The sequence below is a fragment of the Oratosquilla oratoria genome, chromosome 18, assembly GCF_046742065.1.
Source record: "Oratosquilla oratoria isolate Oo_2021 chromosome 18, ASM4674206v1, whole genome shotgun sequence".
NCBI classification, from domain to species: Eukaryota; Metazoa; Arthropoda; class Malacostraca; order Stomatopoda; family Squillidae; genus Oratosquilla; species Oratosquilla oratoria.
This window is the reverse complement of record NC_134794.1, coordinates 48,612,702-48,628,451: the sequence shown is the minus strand read 5'-3', so window position 1 is coordinate 48,628,451 and position 15,750 is coordinate 48,612,702. Positions and strand designations below refer to the sequence as shown.

Here is a 15,750-nt window from a genome sequence, read left to right as displayed (position 1 = left end):
TCATACTAAAAAAGAAAGAAGAAAGAGGGCATGGAAGAAAACGGGAGTAGGGATAGGATTAAAAATATAATGGAGACAAAAGAAAATGGGAAGAAACTGGTAACCAAGGGGGGGTGGGGGAATAAAGAAAGATGAAACAACTGTGAAAGAAATGAAACGAGGTCAATGAAAGTGGAAAGGGGAGAGGGAAAGACGGATAGAGGCCATAAAAAAGACTGAGGCAAAAATGAAGAAATGAATGGAAGAACAAAGTCGGATGCGACACAGGATATATGGACACAATGAAAAGAGCGACGAGGAAAGCAGTCGCAACACATGAACGAAAAGAGAGAGAGAGAAAGAGAGAGAGAGAGAGAGAGAGAGAGAGAGAGAGAGAGAGAGAGAGAGAGAGAGAGAGAGAAGAATGGGGGAGGCTGCAAAAGACCATAAGGCCTAGGCTAGGCATTTCCGTATAACTTATCACCTGTCATTCATATTAATAAATCTAATTAATCTTCACTTAACACAACCAATGGTTTCAGGCCTCACTACATGGTTATCAAGTTAATTCCACTCGTTGAGCACTCTCTTGGTAAACCAAATCTTGCTCATTTCCTTTTTAAACCTAAAATTGCCCAATGTAAATCCATTGCAAAGGATTACAAAGGATTACAAAGGCGGAGCATGCCGACAGGTGACCTTTTGGTCCATATCTAGGTCGGATGCGAAAAAAATCATAATAATGATAAATAAATAAAATACATAAATAAATGCATAGGTATAGTTAAATAATAAACAAACAGGTAAATAGTAAATAATAAATTGACATATAACTAATAATAAATGAGAATAAAGCAAATAATAATAAACAAACAGACAAATGATAATAAAACAAAAACAAATAATATAAAATAAATGATAGTCATTACAGCATCTTGCTTAGGTGTTTATCTAAATGATTCTTAAAGCGTCGATTACTTGCTCTCCTCATATAACGACTTTGACTGCATTACCCTTGACCCGTCTGAATACCTCTATCTGTTCACCCCCAAACTCTTCGTCTTTCCAGAGAGTGAAAGTTAAGATGCATAAACCTGTCTTAGTACGGTGATTAAATAACGCTAGATTATGGATGGGTCTGGGATGGACACCTCATTTCTACTTCACCCGATTAAACGCATGTAGCACGCAAACACACACACAAAGGTCCTTAGTTGAAAGCTAAACATTAAATATTATATATGTATATGTATGTATATAGACGTATGTTCTAAAAATGCAAGGTTAACCACTTTAGGAAAAAAACTGAAGTAGAGCGCTTTCGTGTATTATACTGCAAAAATACAGAGGGTACAAAGTATGTGTGTATGGATATATATATATATATATATATATATATATATATATATATATATATATATATATATATATTCGACAAAAAAAGGCTCTGTAGGAGTGAGATATTGGGGCAGGGGAGAAGAAATTGAGTTTCCAGTACGGATTTTAAAGCGGAGAGGCGACTGGGTGATACTTGGTTTTGTGTGTGTGTGTGTGTGTGTGTGTGTGTGTGTGTGTGTGTGTGTGTGTGTGTGTGTGTGTGTGTGTGTGTGTGTGTGTGTGTGTGTGTGTGTGTGTGTGTGTGTGTGTGTGTGTGCGCGCTCGTCGATGTAAGCGAGTGGAATAGACGCGGTTTCCGTTGCGGGTCAGGGGATGGGTGGGATTTCTGTTACGTCTAACAAAAGGCGTAGGGGAAGGAGAGGTAAATCGACGGGGCCCAGACGGAATTTTGGGGCGAATGAAGTATAGAGGGGGGGTAACCTCTCACTACTCACAGCGGCCCATCGACGATCGACGAGGACAGTGCTCCGGTGAAGTGTGGTAGTTTGAATGAATCTGGGTGGCGATGCTGAGGTCACTGGCGCTGATGCCAGCGGAGGTGACTGCGGAGCGAAATTCATGACCCGTATCCTTCCACATTCCGCGTAAGTCAGCTCTGAATCAGGAGGATAAACTCAATTGTTGAGATGACATCTTTTTTCCCCGCCGGTCGTCCCGTGTTTGGTTGCGAACAGACTCGAGATGCCTGACCCCTTGTGAGCTCTTCGTGCACCGTGAGACGCGATAGTTTCAAGATTAGACACACAGGCGCGCGCGCACACACACGCACGCTGTTGATATTGAGGGCCAAATTGGTGTTAGGGTGAGGGACTGGTCCATGGACTACCGAAAAAACTGGGATAAAGGGGCAACGCCTTGAATCGGATTGGGATCAGGGGGACGTCCCTAATCCTATTTGGGAGTCGCTCAAGTATGACAACATTGAAAGGCGCTTTACATACAGGGTGGTTCTGAAGAATATTGAATATTTTTGCGATTTTATTGTAGAGAAAAAATAAACTACGGAAGGTACTGGTACACTCAGGAAGCTGTTTCTACATTTGTATGCGACTTGTGGTATAGGTTACTGATGTTTGTTAGTTCTTAGTGATCTGTGACACTGGGATTACAGAAGAACCTTGTCGTCTTATCTGCCTATTGCCAGACTTCCTCCTCCCCATTTATGTCGTGGCCGTGTCTCAAGAGGGAGCAGAGTAGATACTTGACTTTACAGATATTTTACTAGATTTATCGAGAAACAGGCAAAGTGCTATCGGAAGGTCGTGAGAAGTCGGGTGAGGCGGTGGTGGACTTTGGTGATTATAGAAGGAGAAGAAAGAAGGAGGAGAAGAAGAAGAAGAAAGAAGAAGAAGAAGAAAGAAGAAAGAAGAAGAAGAAGAAGGAAGAACAAGAAGAAGGAAGAACAAGAAGAAGAAAGAAGAACAAGAAGAAAGAAGAAGAAAGAAGAAAGAAGAAGAAGAAAAAGAAGAAAGAAGAAGAAGAAGAAGAAAAGTGCGCGTACATGCGTGTCCCGAGTTGGGATAGATGGTGACGTAGAAGATAGCATTTATTGAGCACGTAATTAAGGGCGTGGTTTTCCGACAGCTTGGGTTTAATCAGTTTAATCACGTGTGCTTGTTTCACCATTGTTTTGGATCAAGTGCTGGACTAGTGATCTATAGCTGTTATCCTTGTTGTAAGCTGTTCGTATATACAATACCCCCGATCTATGGGCAATGTTGTGGACACACACACACACCATCCTCTTGCTCAAGGGGGACAGTAAAGACAAGCATTGTTAATGAAGCTCCGTGACCCGTGCTCGAACAATGACTTCATGCGTAAGAAATAAAGACCAACACCTGCAAGCCCTGCGTGTTTGTTCGTTTGTTTGTTTGTGCGTGTCTGCGCCAGGTTTTGGGATGTTTATGAGAAGTTACGTATCTCATCACTCACGGGAAGCGGATGAGCTGGGAGGACCCCACACGAAGCATGTTGAGCATATGTTCAATTCATGTTCCTGCCTAGTTTCATTCAGGATACGTGTTAAATGCATGTTCCCGACATGTTAAATTCATACTGCTGACATGTTGAGCTCATGTTGCTGACATGTTGAATTGATGCTGTCGACTTGTTTAATTCATGTAGGTGATATGTTGAGTCCATGTTGTTGATATGTTGAGTTCATGTTACTCACATGTTGAGTTCATTTTACTGATACTGAATAATGTTATATTTTTAAATCATGTTGCTGAAGTGTTGTTGCTGCTCACATGTTACCTTTCTGACATGTCGAGTTCATGTTGTGTCATGTGCATGACGATCGTTGCGTGCCGATACGTCTTCATGACGCTTAACATGCACAGAGTTGCATGTCACATGGCATGGAACTACCTGGTGTAGGCCTTATGGTCTTTCATTATGCTTTTATGCATGGTGCAAATATAATGTACGTTGCAGATTGACTTAAATATACTTTCTCTGTCACTTGTTTTATTTGAATTGTGAGGTATTTGTTTTTTATATACGAGGACTTTTTTTATTTGTGTACTATGATGTGAACGGTGTGAGTCAATTTTTTTGTCTGCCACTGGAGTGTAACTAGATCATTTCGTGTTGGTTTTTGACTGCCAAGACCATTCTAGATCCTAAGGACATTCCTGTGGCATTCTATTTCATTTGACTAATGTCGCCAAAAGAGATCGATGTCTTGGAGGGGGGGAGGGGGGGCAGCGGACGAACCTGAACAAGAGCTGAAACTACAGTAGTGTCCATAAGTATCGAGCCACTAAAGAGTTATGGTGGCGGCACACTTGGCATTTCTCGTTAGCATGCTACTTGCTTTTGCTACTTCGTTTGAGGACAAACGACTTCGGTGACGATCTTTTGTTTCTCAAATTTCCAAATGTCAAATTACTTTTGCGTCATATAATGAGAAGCTGAACGACAAACTAAGTTAAACCTATACAAATGTTAGACACAGTGTCGAGATGTTCTTACGGAAGTCTAGAATATTGTAACTGAAATAATTTCTACTCAAACGAAAAAAGGCAAATGCAAGTAGCAAATTAGCCTAGTGCGCCGCCATCTTTAGAATGGTGTATCATTTGCCCTCGAGCACTGTATCTTTTCTGTAACAAGAACAACTGCAGTAATTGTAAGACGCTGCATTAGGGACGTATATCCTTGGTAAATGATCGTTGTCATTTCGATGTGAAATTCGTGAGATATCTAAGGATTTTTGAAAAGGACGGCATTTCGTCGACAGTCCACGCACCGCCGGCGTGGGCCCAGGATTGTGTCCTTCATGTATATTTACAAAGTCGTTCTCTCTCTCTCTCTCTCTCGATTATTTTGGGACATCCTTACGGACTAAGTCGCTTGGCATTCTTTTATGATTGGAGATATATGCCCACTCATCAAAGAATGATGATCACTTGTTATTATCCCTCCGTTCTGGTACCGGGCTTGTATCTCCAAATCTACTGTACCCCTGTGACGCTACCTCTTTGGTGCTCTATTACCCCCCGAGGATAGAAGCGCTAGTTCTTGCTGACAAAAAGTGCGTGCATGTATGTCCATGCAAGCAAGCAAGCAACCTCTATTCTCCCGTTGACCGGTTTGATGTGAAATCGTCACAAGGTTCTTGCTGCGCTTGGTTGCCATGGAAACCACCGATCTGTAATTACACAACTTCCAATGGTGCCATCTCCTCCCGGTTTGGTCTTCGGCGGGACAGGATTCGCTCCTGTGGAGGGCACGTCGGTGCTCCGGAGAGGCGAGACGGTAAGACCTCTTCTCACATTCCCTCACACCCTCCCCCGCTCATTTTTCCATTTCTCTCCCTCTGTCCTTTTCTCGCTATTCGTTAATTTAATTTTCTTTTTATTTTCCTTACCGCGGCCTTGCCCCTTTTTACACACATACACAGTTTTCCCACAGAATATAAATAAGAACTACCAGGAAGGCCTTGATCAGCCAGGTCTGGTTACTGGTGTCTGGGGTGGGGTGGGGGTATTCTTTTGTCGCTGTTTCCAGGCCTGTTTTCCTTGCCGGCTTTGTTGTTGTTGTTGCCGCTGCTGCATTGCCCTGCTCTCCCCGGCGGTGGAGTTCTGACCAGGACCACTTCAAGACCCAACAACATGACATATCGTGTTTCAGACATGGGTGGAGGTGGGAAGGGGAGAGGTGTTCCCCCTCCCCCCGTCTTCCTCTTCTCTACTTTCTCCTCACCCATCCTTAATTCCTTCGCTTCTCTTTTCTCTTCTCCTGTTACCCCCTCCCCCTTCTCTTCTCTTTCATCATTTTCTTCTCTCTCCCTCTATCTCTCTTTTCTAATCTCCTCTTCCTTGTGTGTGTGTGTGTGTGTGTGTGTGTGTGTGTGTGTGTGTGTGTGTGTGTGTGTGTGTGTGTGTGTGTGTGTGTGTGTGTGTGTGCGTGCGCGCGCTCGCCACGCGTTGCACCTCGCCTGGGTAGAATTTAATTTGTTATTCCTGGTATATAAAGTTTAATCAAATATGTTTTAATTAACGAGTTATGAAAAAATATTTAACAAGCTACCTGATACTCAACACACGGAGTAAAGCACAGGTTGTGTGTCTGTATGATGAGGTTCAATCTAGTTTCAACATGGTGTCGCAAGAAATATTTCTTTATTTATATGGTTATTTAGCTTTATTTCTTAGGCCATTTGGCTTCATTGGGAGGCTGGGGATTTGGAAAGCACTGGTATTAGAACGTGCTTCTGGTATTCGGAGTTTTAGAGAATTATGAGAGAGAGAGAGAGAGAGAGAGAGAGAGAGAGAGAGAGCGAGAGAATGAGAGAACCGCATATTCTTGCCTGAGCTCTCTGCAAATGCAACAATAACAACCCGGCACAGCAACGGCAAAACAGACGCGCAGACCACCCAAACGTATTTAGACTTCGATAAAACAGATTTGATTCCTGGCCCTCTGAATCATCAGTGTCATTGCTTATTCCAGACAACCATAATTCCAAGAACCATCCACCAGCAACATTGAATGGCCAGATCTTTCCATCAAACAAGAACACAAAAATCATGGACCGCACTTTTGATACCTACTTAACCGTTAACCAGCACAATGAAGGTTTCACCGTAAAAAATAAATACATAAATATACCAAGATCAATAACAAACACATGATCTGGCCAGCTGGAAATTATAATCAGTCTACAGACGGTTCATAAGAACCAAACTCCACTACGATATGGTTCCCTAGTCTATGAAATATAGCCGCCACTGTTACTTAGGTCCTTCCAGACGTCTTGTTGCTACACCGGTCTTCTAGACGTTCGGTGTTTATGTCGGTCTTCCAGACGTTGTTGCTATGTCGGTCTTCCAGACGTTGTTGCTATATCGGTTTTCCAGACGTCGGATTTCCAGACGTCTTTCTGATCATATCGCTCGTCTTATTACTGTATCATTTTCATAAAATAGCGGTATACAACTTCGTATTTCCATATCTGTTTGCAGTCTGAATAAATGACACATGGACTACATATGAAACTTCATTTACGAAATGTGGTGAAATTCAAATAATACCCGGCCCAGGTCATGATAACCATTCGTAAAATAACATGGTAATGTGATGATTTATTATAAAGTTCAGAACAACTCTCCAGTTATGTATTCTATTGATCTTTTTAATATTGACAGGTATGGCAACTGTCTAGGCTTATAAATGCGTAATTATAATAAAAAATATATAAATAGCTACGTCTTTATTCCCCATGTAGTAGCAATTTTATTCATTTATGAATTTATCATTTTTATTTCAATTATGGGGATAAATTTATTTAATGCGACTGTAAACTTATCAAAACACCAGTTAAGTCTGGATTTTAGCGTGTACAGCGGTATTTCCGAAGTTCGTCGACAACCTATTGGTATACGTTTTTGCTATTAGATGGAGTTGAAATCACCGTCGGCTTCCTGACGTAGATATGCATGGTGATGATTAGTGTCGAAAAGTTGAAATGATAAAACATTTTGTGCCATATTTGACAAGAGAGGACCACCACAAAATTGTTGGCGATTTTATACTATTCATTTATCTATGTTTGTTTACACGTAATTAATTAATGTGAATGTATGATCAAACGATCATCCAGCATAAGTCCACGCGCGTCGTCCTATCTTTGAATTTTCTCAGCATCGCCGCGTCTTTTCAATTCTCTCTCTCTCATACGAAGACAGGCTTATGCACCTTAACCTACACTCTCTAGAAAGACAAAAAGTGCGGGGGGATGTAATAGAGGTATTAAAATGGGACAAGGGGTTTAACAAGAGTGATGCAGGTCAGGTCATCATATTCAGACAACAAGGCAGGACTCGTAAGAATTATTTTAAATTGGACAAATTTGTTTAAGAAGGCAATAGACAAGAACTGGTTAACAGTGTGGTTAATGGTTGGAATAAATTTAGTGACCATGTAGTAGCGACTGCTGGAACCATTGCTTGCTCTACCAGAAAATTAGATAATTGACAGGTGTACGGGAAATGGAATTGCCTTGCCTTATAGTCTCTTGTAGTCTCTTCTATTCTTATGTTCTCATGTTGCCGAGTATGCGATGTAATGTTCACTATGTGTAAACACACTTTACATTAAGGTGAAGAGCATAAAAAATAAAAGCCATGACTGTAAGAACAGTCTATTGATGTAAGGGGGAAAGCCTTTGGTATATGTATGTGTATGTGTGCGTGTGTGTGTGTGTGTGTGTGTGTGTGTAAAGAAATTCTTAAGTGCAGACTCAGACTGAAAAAGAGTGTCATTTGGTGGATGCATCACGATTTCACAAGCGTTCCTCTTCGAGTGAAGATTAACCCGCATTCACAAAAAGAACGGTATGTGCCTCTGGTCCGTAGGGATGTCATTTAACTCCCTAAAATATCAACTGCATAAACGTGCACTCAATACTACATACCAGTCGAAGAATATGAGATGAGGAACAGTAAAAAGGGGAGGAGGAAATGAGATGGGGAAGAGGGGAAAGGAGATGGGGAAGAGAGGAAAAGAGAAGGGGAAGATGGGGAGGGAGGGAGAAGGAGAAGAGAAAAGGGGGAGGGGGAAATGGGGGAAGGGGAAAGTGAAGATGATTGGAAAAGCAGAAAGGGGGAAGGGGAGGATGGAAAGGGAGAGGGAAAGAAGAGAAAGAGGGAAAACAGAAAGGGGGATCGGGGAACAATGGGGAAAGATGAGAACAGGGGAGATGAAACAAGGAAACAACGGGGAAAGGGGGAATGTCTGCCTATAGAGAAGACCACGTTCTGTGCGGAAATACTGGGAGGTGGGTAATGTTGTGTGGTTGAGAGAGAGAGAGAGAGAGAGAGAGAGAGAGAGAGAGAGAGAGAGAGAGAGAGAGAGAGAGAGAGAGAGAGAGAGAGAGAGAGAGAGAGAGAGAGAGAGAGAGAGAGAGAGAGGGAGGGGGAGCAACTGAGCGATATATATATATATATATATATATATATATATATATATATATATATATATATTATATATATATATATATATATATATATATATATATATATATAGAGAGAGAGAGAGAGAGAGAGAGAGACTAGGAAAGATTTCCGAGAACTACCATGACGTCAAATCGTGCTTGGTTCCCCAAAAGAAACTGTATAAAAAAGATAAATTATGAAATGATTGCTAGCCATAAAGTGAAGAAATGCGTACTAATGAGCAATAATAATGACAACAATAATGACAAAAACAATAATATTAATACTACAATTATGTCTGCCAGAATTTAATTTTCTGCCACAATATTCAATGGTTCTGTCACATCATCTAGGCATCCAAGAAAATGTTAACATCATGATCAGGAAGTCACCAACTGGCTAGTGCGTACGCGACAAACATACGAAAAAATAAAAACCCAGTGCGCGGCAAGACTACGAAAAGTAAATACATCTTCCTTGCACAAGACGGAATATCAGAATTTCAAAATAATCACAGGAAAAGAAAAATCTTTCATCCATCGTATATCAGACACAATGTCACTGTTCCCGTCAATACATCCATGGATCGTGTTCACTGGAACTTCCATGCAGTAGAAATAACGAAATCTGTAACACGGAAAGAAACGAACAAGGCGCAAAAACTAAAAGTTGCCAGATGCTGCCAAAAAGAAGTGTGCATTGCATACCCTTCAGAAAACACCAGTTCGAAAGATGCACAACTTTGAGCAGCTTCCGGTACTATACAGCACAGCCTGCTATGCCAATTATAGCACAGGAAACATGAAATAATAACAATATTAATAATAATAAAAAAAATGGGAAGGATTTGGCAATGATGTTCTCGTCAAGATGCAGGAACCCCCAAGGCCGCTGTGAAGTCCCAGTGTTTCCGTGTCTGCGTTCAATCCTAGTACAGATGCACGTCACACGATCCCACCATCTTCAGTTTCAAACTAGGCAGAAACTGACTACAGGACAAGTTTCTTCGGCCGTTAAATAAAAAAAAGGCAGTAACACAAGAGAATAACTACAAATCATAGTGTACAAACAAATAATAGTTTGTAGAAATAATCGAAATCTGAAAATGTTGCATGGGTGACAATGAGGGTGATGACAATTATGGTGACGTGGGAATGTGCGCTGCGGCTAAGCATCTAGCAGCTGAAACCCGCTAAAGACGAAGCAGACAGTCCCGGCCAAGCCGCAACGGGCACAGCCCGGGGTTCGTTCTAAGAAAAAGCAATTCGAGACCAACAAATCAACTGCTGAAAATTATATATATATATATATATATATATATATATATATATATATATAATTAGCAGGCCATTCACGTAAGTAGAAGTGACTTTAGCACTCGTATTAGTCACATAATAAATGAGAGAATGGGCGAATCACTTAAAGGATGGTGAATTATGGGAAACCCTCCCATCTATCCTACTCCTACATAATTACAATCTCACCTTCCCGCCTCAGTACCTCTATAATGAACGGCCACAAAACTAAAATATAACAAGAATAAAAAAAAACGAATTATAACAAACCAACGAACATAGAACAAAATGCAAGGTGAAATAAAACGAAGACGACGACTCGGACGCATTTGCTCGATACTTACATAACTTGGGAGAGAGGTGCTCCGGACTTGCAAGCACATACCCGCGTTGAACCAACTTAGGCCATGGCGCATGCGCAGTGTCTGTCCTGCACGCACGCACACACATAAGCATACACGTGCAAGCACACACTTTGATTCTGGAGTGACGTCTCAGACATCTCTTCCTTGATGTTTAAAGGGACACAAATATTTAACAGAGTTCAATATCTTGCACACAATCCTTGTTGTCAAGTAATTTCATTCGGCACAGGGAAAGAATCATATTACTTTTAAGCGTTAAAGTAGAGAGGGGTAAAAGAGAAGTGCCTTTGTGTGATTCAACATGGTCTTGGATCACGTGTTAGACTCGTGATCGACAGCTATTTTCCTCCCAGAAGAGAGCTCTGAGCTCATATATGACCGATCTTAAGGTAATGCACGCACACACTCACACACACCAACTCCCCGTTCACAAGAGTTGGAGTAACGACTCAGAGCGAAGCGGTATTGAAATTATTTCAACCCTGGGCGAGATTTGAACCCGGACCGACGTAGTGGCAGCCGAGAACTCTAGCACCGCGCCATCGAGCCGTATTGTGTGTATTTACCTAGTTGTAATATACGGGAGGGGAGCTATGCTCGTGGTGACCCGTCTTTGTATCTCTCCGCATCAAGTTTTATCTTAAAATCTTGTATAGTGTTAGCACATACTGTTTTGTTGTCTAATTTGTTCCATGTATTTATCGCTCTGTGTGGGAAACTGTTCCTTTTCAAGTTTTTTCTATAACTATCCTTTTTCAATTTTTTTCCGTGTCCTCTTGTTTTACCGCTGTCCCACATTAATAGGTCGTTCCTGTCTAAAACTTCCATTCCTTTCATTATTCTGTAGATAGTTAGCAAATCTCCTCTTTCTCTTCTTTGTTCCAGAGTTGGTAGGTTCAATTTGGATAGTCTTTGCTCATATGTTAGTTCGGCGAGTGTCGGTGCTAGTTTTGTTGTCGCTCTTTGTAATCTTTCTAGTTTCTTAATATTCTTTTTGGTACTGGGTGTCCAAAGTGATGCTGCGTACTCGAGTTTTGGTCTTATTAGTGTAGTAAGTATTTTCCTTATCATTTCTTCGTCCATATAGGTAAATGCCACTTTGATTGCTCAGTGTGTGTGTGTATGTGAGTGTGTTCAAGATGTTGTCTTCAAACATCTATACCAAAGGGCCTTTCCCCACTAATAAGAAGGGTGGCCGAGTCAAGGAATCCACCCACACCACAACCCCCATTCGTCCCCCGTTTCGTATTAGCAACTCGTGGATGAAAGGTCAGTCCAGACTCCCGTCACACCACTCGGGTCAAAGAGCGAGACACGGCGCCTGCGGGACCCAACTTTAGTTGTTTGTTTGTTTGTGTGCGCGCGCGCGTCACACACACACACGTTCCATTTCTGGTTGCATCCTGATTTACTTTTATCATGAATGGCTACCAGTGATCGCCACTTGCTCAAGCTACAAGAGTATACAATAGAGAAGCGACTACTTCAGTCGCAACTAAGCATCTCTTCGTATGATACACTTGTCGCATACGGGCGTAGCTACACGATTTTATTCAACTAAATGAACAATCCCTGAGGCCCTCTCCCCCATAGAGTGGTTGCATAACTGTCGAAGACACAACCCGAGCTGCATGCTGTTGTGTAGAGGCGTGGTTGATTCCTGGTTGACAAAAAGCTCTTACGTAAGATGAGCCTGATGGTCGCAGGTCGAAGGTGTGGCTGTGGGGTGTAATCACTGACTTAAATGAAGATGGGTAGGCGCCGAATGCAGCCAGCAAGGAGTAGGAAGACTATACCTCCTTGCAGATACACCAGCGCCTCTATCATTAGGGACAACACTGGGCATAAAAGGTGATGTCGTTGACTTGGACAAAGGAAATCTTTAAAAAGTAAGGGCAGTGATTTGCAGTGACTCCAAGAATCTACATCTTCATAGTACCATCCTGAAACGGGTGGAAAACGAAACGCAGACAAGCGAGGCTGGAGGGAGTGGATGAGGCAGTGAGGGTGGCGTTCACGAGGATCCTCAAAAACGCTTTACATAAGACGAGTTGGCAGATGCTGCGACGTTGGCACGCCGTCCTCTCTACACTAATTTTAACAACATTCAGAGCAAAGGTTCATAACCTTTGTAGCTACAGAAGCTTCCCCCTAGCAACTACCTGACCTCCATGCCTCAAACAAGTAACTGGTCTTTATCCGCGTCTCACTACTTGAAAATAAACAAATAATTTAAGTGAAACAAATAAAAATTAAGTGAATAAAAATTTGTCCTATAATTAAAATGAAAATAAATAAACGAGACATGCAACTCCTCATTTTAATGTTCAACCAATTACAAGAATATATTTATCTTGTCCCTCCCCTCACATTCCACTACGATGAAGCGTCGCATCATCTGCACACTACCATAATTTCTACAGATACGAGAAGCCAAGTCTGATAAGACAAGTCGACTAAAAAATCTAATGATTTTACTAATATACATTTATGCACTATATCACAGTTGAACACGCACACACGAGGTGAAATACACACATACACAAAACAGTGTGCACCGTGAACATGAACACTTTCATAAAAACCACGCGAGCGCACACACACACACAATGTATACACCTACGCGCTGACACACCACATCCGGACGACAAAATAAGTAGCGTGTAAGAGAAAAAAACAAGTACAACCCACGCACACATCCTTCCTATGAAACACACCAATCCTTTCTAACAAGACGCATCCTGCCCACTCGTAGGGTGCAAGCATATACGTCGTGCTTCGTGTGTGCAGCATTAGGATAGCGACAAGCATACACAACTTCAAAAAAGACAAACTACCCCCAACCAATGCTGCAGGAAGATGATTAAGAGTTCAAGCCCGGTCTGAAAATATCCTTTACTCTACTCTGCTTCCACGAGACATTCAAACTGCTGTATACAATGACAATTTAACTGTGACTGTCCAGGTGTTCAATTAAAGAAAATATTGTTCTTATTTAACTACAAATGGGACTAAGGATGGGCGTATTGACAAACGAAAATAACTATATTGTTTCAAGAAAATGCATTTGACTGAATGAAGTGCAATAGATGAACCAAAAGTGTAACATCACATCTATGTGGGGTGCCGATTTCCAGTCAACCTCGATTTCCAGCCAACACAATCTCCACTACCCCCCCCCCCGCCGTCTCACACTGCAAGCACACAGCATCCGTGCCAACTCGCCGTTTCACATAAGGTTTTATTTAATAAAGTTAACATACGTTTAAGTTATAATGTGTTACAATGATAAAAACATGACTAAGTCGAATACAACTTTGTACCTGACTACATCAATATCTTGACAGTTCGCTGCGATTTCGTCAGCCAAGATAGTCTGTACCACCACACCGAAGATTTTCAAAGTTGCTCCCCCAATACACTCGTTACTAACAGTCTACACCAAAATAAAACATATAAAGAACGGAATCACAAAAATTGGAGAAAAAACACGTCTGAAGATACGGCCATGACTGTTCAACTATTACGTAAGCTTACAAACACACCTGAAACCAACTGAAAAAAACGCAAACTGTTAACAAAAATGAAAGTAATGATGTAATGAAAAGACAGAATAAATGTCAAAGCCATGACTGTCAAGTCATTGTCAAGTCACGCAGAACCGCTGACCGCTCCATGAGAGGGAAAGCAGTTACAAGCAAGAAATCACACACAACACAAACTTGTAGACACTTTTCTGGGCAATCAAATATCAGTCATACATATATACAAAGAAACTAACCAATAACATATTCTACACATTTGAACACATGCAAGTCACGATTCCTTTCCCGATGAAAAAAAATGTAATTTCCACTAATTAACATGCGCGATAGTGAACACTTTCCAATCACATTAGAGATGAAAACGTCTCTTCCTAATTACTTCTTGAACTTTAACACCATATAATACTTTCCAAGTTTTCCAGACAAATTTCGTGAGGATAATATCAACTCGTGACCAATTAAGAAATATTAACACGGCAGTCCATAATACTTCTACAATTTCCAGTGCATCCTTTAACTTAGCTTTATGTTCCCGGTAATTCAAAACACAATGTTGAATCCGAACACCAAACACAAACTTTAATAATTAATCAACAAACAACTTCCGCTGTGCTATGAGTCACAAAAGAATATACCAAAACTAAAATTTACATATTTCTATAACTGTGTGTTTCTTCTGCATATCCTGTAAAAGGGACACATTAAGGTAGCAAAACTGGTCAAGTTGCTAGTAATAACCTAGCGTAGTGAAGCAGGACAACCTAGCGTTCAGCAAAATCAATGTTACATGCCCCTTACCTTGCAAACGATCGGGTTCCAGGCTTCCATCCGGACATAGGCCAATTATCGAAAAGTAGTCAAATAACTTTTGACTATCTCTCCCACTCGTAGCACTCATGTTTGAATTTTATCACTTAGAATCTAAGCGTCAACATAGCACGGACCACTGTGCACTGACGTCGGACACCACCTCACAACCATCGCGGATAAACAACTGAGCGTACAAAGGAGCCTTGGCTTTAGACTCGACAGTTGCCATGTTTCGCCACCCTCTCCACTTATTTTCGCTAACGTTAACTTTAAATAGCTGACTTCAGACCCTAGAATGTTTAAAGGACAACTAAAAATTCACGCCATATAACTACTGAAATAACAATAACATAAATTACAAAAAATTCCCACGCGAAGATCCTTTTAATATATTACTCAAATCCAAATACATGTAGCATCAAAATTACGCTAATATTCGACATGCAGAGCTTGGGGTCTTAGAAACTTGTTATAAAAATGCTGATATGGATCATTGAAACACGCGTAATAAATTGACATAATTTCGTCCAGAATTGTTCAGACCCGTGCGACAAATTTAAATGTTAAGCGTGGGAAAATTGAATTATTGTTGGTGTCAGCCGCTCTGCTTTGAATGTTTTGGCTGTAGTGATCCCCTACATGAGAAGTGGTTACTGGCAGAAATCATCTGTAATTTATATATTTTCCATAAAATAATGTAATTGTCTGGTTAAGAGGCGTAACGGCGCTACTGGGATTTATTTGATACATATTTAATACATTAAATGATTCAGATTGTAATGGTACTGGAAAACTCCTACGTATCATGATATAACAACTACCAGGCAACAACGTTAAAACTATATCGAACCTTCTAAATCATTATCACAATTTCATTGTCCAGACGTAGCAGGAGACCTACAGCTCCCAAGTA

At 41.1% G+C, this 15,750-nt stretch overlaps 1 protein-coding gene across 3 annotated transcripts in view; it reads right to left on the bottom strand.

The window, feature by feature from the left end:
* pns (DENN domain containing pinstripe) overlaps positions 1-15,034 on the bottom strand; it is a 272,629-nt gene extending 257,595 nt beyond the window's left edge. For all 3 annotated transcript variants that reach the window (XM_076201930.1, XM_076201929.1, XM_076201931.1), the window contains exon 1: positions 14,826-15,034. In XM_076201930.1, coding sequence (XP_076058045.1) covers positions 14,826-14,925 — 100 coding nt within the window. In that variant the 5' untranslated portion in view covers positions 14,926-15,034. The remainder of the gene's footprint in view (positions 1-14,825) is intronic.
* Between the last annotated feature and the right edge of the window lie 716 nt (positions 15,035-15,750).